Source organism: Rhagoletis zephyria, unplaced genomic scaffold, assembly GCF_001687245.7.
Source record: "Rhagoletis zephyria isolate East Lansing unplaced genomic scaffold, Rhagoletis_zephyria_1.1 Rzeph_scaffold_05048, whole genome shotgun sequence".
Lineage (NCBI taxonomy): Eukaryota > Metazoa > Arthropoda > Insecta > Diptera > Tephritidae > Rhagoletis > Rhagoletis zephyria.
Window position 1 is genome coordinate 3,669 of NW_016162131.1, and position 5,857 is coordinate 9,525.

General features: G+C 41.3%; 1 protein-coding gene across 1 annotated transcript; it reads right to left on the reverse strand.

Moving 5' to 3' along the window:
- Positions 1–1,241: 1,241 nt before the first annotated feature.
- Positions 1,242–4,141, reverse strand: LOC108371536 (uncharacterized). The gene has a single exon (XM_017627114.1). It carries the CDS (start codon positions 3,629–3,631, stop codon positions 1,943–1,945), a length of 1,689 nt encoding a protein of 562 aa, XP_017482603.1. The 5' UTR covers positions 3,632–4,141; the 3' UTR covers positions 1,242–1,942.
- Between the last annotated feature and the right edge of the window lie 1,716 nt (positions 4,142–5,857).

A 5,857-nucleotide genomic window follows, 5' to 3' on the forward strand; every position in this document is an offset into this window, starting at 1 on the left:
GTTACTTTTTTATCTCAGGCAGTCCGATGAAAGCCGTAACTCCCTACTCAATCTTGAAGATTACTATACTCTTCCCAAAAAAAAAGTAATCAAAATTTTATATTCAATCATTCTTATGCTACTAACAAACACCTCAGATTTCCAGCGAACTCCTCAATTATTCAAAGTCTTTCCTCTCCTTATATTTGTTCTTCTGGGTATATGCAGTTACCGTTGGACCACTACACTCAATCCCAACACTTGCTTCCCCTTTCGCGCACACTAGGCAACGTGAGCAACCCATGTACGAGGTGCAGTAACCAACTCGTGTGAAACCTTGATAACGGCAAAAAGATAGTAGGTTTCCTTGGGGCTAATCCCACTTATGTAGTTTTAGGGCTCACTAATGTCAGCAGCATCTGTTATCCTTTAGATTCGGCTAGAAGTGGGCCTCTGTGGTCTTGAACCAACTTCAAAAACTCTCCCAGCAATGGGTTCCGCACTGGGTTTTGGATCCGTAAGGTAAGGAACTGCCCCTTTTTCGTACTTTGATGAGCCACCACACGAAAAAAGGACTACGTTTTGTGGATATGCGCATGGAAAGTTTGAACCCTCCATAGGAGAGGTGCCTCTATCAAACTGCTGGCTTGCTTGGAGAACTACCAGGCTAACAGCAACACAGCACAGGAAATGCGATTGACGGGGCATAATTGCGATGCGAAAAATTTGCAGCGTTCGACATCTATTACAGCTGCTATGATTTGTAGTTAGGCGGATGCCTCGACAGATTCGCCTGCGTCAGTAAACGATTTGCTACAATCCGTATGAAAGCTAAACAAGAGAGGCAGAAAGTAAAAATATATCAGAAAATAAGGATAGCGACACAGGTGGTGCGTTTGACGAAGAACAACGCTGCGCTTGCTACGCAATTCGGATTCAGTCATCGAATTTTCGTAGATTTCATGAAAATCGGACTACACTGGATTCAGCTATAACCCAGAATGTATCAACGCAGGCCTCATATGGAAATGGAGAACTTTGTAGTTTTTTTTTTTTGTTTTATTATTATCTTTTTTAAATTCGACTCCGCCTATTAAGCTTTAGGAGTTGACTGCTTGCTTCCACGCCTACCCTTACCTGGTTACAGCATTTCAATCTGTCTTAAAAAGAAAAGCAAGCTTCCGTTAGTCTTCCTTCTCCGAAAAAAATCCTCCGTCCAGTAGAGAGGCAGAGCGGGCATTCGCGTTCTATCCTCTCGGAAATAGCTTTGAATAGATTCTGCTCTATCTATCCGGTCCACTTTATACCCTTTATCAAGGAGTAGGATGTAATTCAGTTCTCAAAATGATTAATGTATAAGAAAATAGGCGGCGGCCTCCCTAGCCGAGTGGTTAAAGGGACGAACTTCCATTCGGTACAGCCAAGATTCGATCTCTGGTCAGAACAAAAAACCATTATATATAAAACTATTTGCCATTCGGAGGCGTCGGAAAACTGCAGGTCTCTCCATTTGTACAACAATATAAAGACGCAGAGCACTCTTTGTATGAGAAGCTCTTCCAAAAACTTAGCGCCAAAATATTATTATTATAAGGTTAGAATGGCAAGTTTTTGCAAGATTTCCAAAGCACCCAGCCGCACACAACGGAACCTTGTATCCACATAGAAAATTATCAAACAGGGTTATTAAAATTTTCACTGCCTCGAAGAATTTATTTGTTTATTCATAAACTTTACTTAATACTTGCCTTATAAAATTTAAGCAGCTGTTTTTAAGTGCTTAGCCTACCGTAATTTGTTTGCTTATTTCAGAAAAAAAAAAACTATAAATTTATTGGAAATCTTTTCCAGTTTCGTTGCTTATAATCTACATAAGTACATATAAATCGACTCTGCTCAGATTCACTAATTCTGTTACTTTAATAAAATGCTAATTGTACGCAGTTCAGTCCAGTCTTGACGCTCAATAGCCCTCAACTTGGCGACACATGCCGTAGCTGTCGCGTCGTTGCCCAGGCATACACAGTGAGTCATTTGCCTCCTTGACCATGGTGTCAAAGAAATGTTCCCATTCAATGTCGTCCTTCAGTTCGCGTGGCGGTACATACAGCTCACCCACATGAGCGTTATCATCCACATCGTCCACAATCTGCGAGCGCTCAATAGCGTCATGTGGTGCCTCAAACTCCTTTGCATTCACGTCCGAATTGAAGTAGATGCGTGGCGTGTCGATCGGCGGATATAGGTAAGTGGCACCTAATGAATGTTCAGCACGATAAACTGGCTGTAAATCGGCGATATTTTGATGTATGCTATTCAGTGAACTGCCGCGATTCGAGTCGAGTAAATTTTCACCGCGTATGGCGCGCGAAAGACGATAGTAGCCGCTGGCACTGTCACTGGGTACGGCCGCTGCTGTGGTGGTTGTGGCAGTGGAAATTGTAGCTACTTCGCCACTATTACCACTGCTGCCGGCTGAGAGACCTGGTGCTAGCAGTTGATTGTAGCTATCGAGATAGTTTCCGGAAATATGCGCTGGCGCAGTGTTCAGTTCGGGTGGTGGCAGCGCCTGTATTACGGTTGGCTCGGCTTCCAAGTGAAAGGGTTTGATAAGGTGCTGATAGGCGAGTGGATAGGGCGGTGGCAAGACATCTACTGGGCGGTCGGGATCTGAATTGGCGGCAGCGATATCAAAGCGCGATGTGGTACGGCCCTCGATGAAGTCCGTTAGGCGATTTGAGGCTGCGCCCAATGTGGAGTAGACCGCTGGCGAAGAATGCGAACCGATGAAGGCATCAAAGGGCGTCTGCGCATAGGGGGGTGCAGTGAGATAACCGCGGGACGTATCGAGATTGTTGGGTGCAGACTGACGTCCCACATATTGTAAGTTGGCTGGCAGAGACGCCGACGATTTCAAGGGATTACGGTACTTGTTAGCGGAAGCGGCGTTTGTGAAATGTTTGCGTTTCGATTTCGAGCGTAAAGAATTTCGCCGCAATGCCGATTTCGAAAGCAAATCGAGGAAGTTCAGTCCCTCCGATGAGCTGGGTGGAATGAGGACAATCATGAAATTCTCCAAATCAGCGCGTATATTATATTGACCCTCCTGTCGCTGGTCGTAGGTTACGACACGACGCCGTAGTGGCTCGACATCGCTAACGCTTTCGGGCAGCGAAATCGCTGTTGGCGGTGAGGAGACGGGCAGCTCAGTAAGCGATTCGCTGACAGCTTCTTCGTCCTTTGGCGGAAGGGCTTGTGGTGGTTTCGTGCTGGTAGCCGTTGCAGGGAGAACAGAAGCGGCGGCGGTTGCAGCGGTCGGAGTAAAGTTTGCAGTTGATGCAGATTGCGTAGTGGTAGCGCCACTGCTTTCGCTTGCAGCTGCGGCTGGACTTTCAGTTACGGTAGTTGATTCAAGTGCCGCTGTTGCTGCTGCTGTTGTTGTTGTAGTTTTTGGAAATAACAATTCATTTATCGAGTTGGCGTTATCGACAGCAGAAGTGGTCGCTTCGCCACTACCCACACGCGTTGCGGCAGCAACAGCACTGGTTACACTTGCAGGCAACGCATAGCCTGCCGACGTTGGTAAATTGCCATATCTGTGACCCGCTGCCGAGCCGACAACGGCCACGAAAATCAAAAGCGCGCAACGCATTCCTTTTGATGTTTGCTGGCACGCAAGACTCCTCTTCTTTTAAATTCTAGGCGCGTTACTTGTATCTTCAATTTTGGTTTAGTTTTATTTTTATCTAAAGCTTATACGAGCTGAAGCGCGATTCTTGCACGAACGTTCTTGACTCTCACGCGTTCCAAACGCAACTGTTCTGTGCTGAGTGCGCGCAGCCAGTTAACACTTCGCGACTATGCAGCTCAGCGCAACTTCGGACAGTAGTGGCCAGCGGTGCGCTCAAAACAGTGGCTTAGATTATTTTTAGTTTGTTGCATTTCTTATTGTTTTTTTTTTTTAACTTTACTTAAGTGCGCAAACGCAGCTGGTCTTGTCTTGGTCAAGCAATAAAAGGCCTGTCTCAGCGCATCTCTTTTTTTATTGAATTAGCTTTCTTCTCTGTCGTCAAGAAAAAGGTGGTACGACAACTTTTCTTTCCGATTCAAGTAATGTAGGAATTTTTTGCTCGCTTATTAATGTTAATGCTTTTTCGTTTGCGTATTCAATTACCAAAGTATTTATGTAGCCGCTATGATTCTACATGCATACATATATACAACGTGATGTGAGTTTTAGTTTGTTTGGAATTTGTCCTATTTTCTCTGGATTTATTTATATTGGCATTTAGCTAGGAAATGGGTTATTTATTTACTTAAAAATGATTATTTTTTAATTAAAATTTTTTAGCTGAATGAATTGATGCTAGTTTTATAAAAAAATAAAAAGTGTTCAGTAAGTAAGGATTTAAGTTGCTTATATTTTTATAGAGGTTATTAAGTGAGTAATAATCAATTTTGAAGTTGAAAAAATTTATTTAAATGAGTAATACCCAATTTTGAATTTGCAAAAATTAATTGTTATCTTTTATTCCATTTTCAGGAAAAATTCATTTTTAACGAGAAAACTTCAATGGTAAGTTCACGAATTTTATTCTTTTTGAGTTGTCACAGTAATCGAAATTTATCGAAATTAGTCAACTTATCGAATTTTTTTTTTTTTAATTATCGGATTTTTAGTGTTTTTTAAATTCATCTATTATCGATATGTATCAAATTACCGAAATTTATCGATAAACTTAAATGTATCGAGTCAATTCAAGGTCCTGCCGAAGTGCTTAAATGACCTGCAAAGATACTAAATATCGTAGTCACGTTTTAGTTCCAAAGCAGGAGATTGTCTATGAGTAACTTGTACCTTTTAAGTTACTTGCTAAGATAGAAAACCTCATCAAGCCTCTTAAAAACTAGAAAATTTGTCGAATTTCGACAGTTACTGAAACTCTAGTATTTTATCAGTTAATATCAAGTTATAACTCAAACTAAAGTAATTTAAAGCCATCAAATCCATCAAATGAAATTAAATTTTAATTAAATCCGAAATTAAAATTAACAAGAAAAAGGCTTTCTCTTTATTTTTATTTGAAATACGCATGAAATTTATTTGCCAGTCCACATACTTATGATCGTAGAATATCTAATTTCTTACTACCCTAGGCGAATATTAATTCTATTATTGACTATTTGGAATTAACATCCTATACCTCTGACATGATTTACAATCGTCACCTCTTAGCACAGCTAAAGCTGCGTTTAGGTTATTTGAGGTTAGTTTTTAGTGGCTGCCGGTGATAAAATCGTCACAGTTTAGAGCCGTAGTGTATTACTGCATATGTATAATCGTTCGTATATTCCTGGATATTATGTTCGCACCTTAGCTTTTTACCGAATACCAAGTTCCCTTAACTATAGTGTGATACCGCCTGGCACCGAAGTTCTAATAACGGAAACTTTTATCTTCGTGTGGAAAGGAGAAAGCCTGCTTTGGTTGGGCTTAATCCAAATCTGTTTAGGTGCATTTTTCCAAAAAATTTCAGTGCTTATGGAAATTGACAACATAGTACATGTACTTAAAGGTCTTCTGCGTTTTCCACAGCCTCCTCTTCCTCTATGACTGACATAAGGATATTAAAAAGACTACCTATATGTAGGAGAGGAGATATGCTTTGTATCAGCTGCATATGTTCTATACGCGTGACACCAGTTGCGGATCGAGCCGTCTATACCGAGGAACACCACATACTGACGCTCAAAAAGTTTTGAAAGGGCGTCAGTAAAAAATTTTCAAAAATTGACGGTAGTTTGTAGCTACAACACACTTGCACTTAATCATATTAAATACGAATGGGCTACAAAACTGCATACCAGGATTATAAAA

Coding starts and splice junctions, on each gene's coding strand:
- LOC108371536 (XM_017627114.1), bottom strand. CDS start 3,631: ATGCGTTGCGCGCTTTTGATTTTCGTGGCCGTTGTCGGCTCGGCAGCG.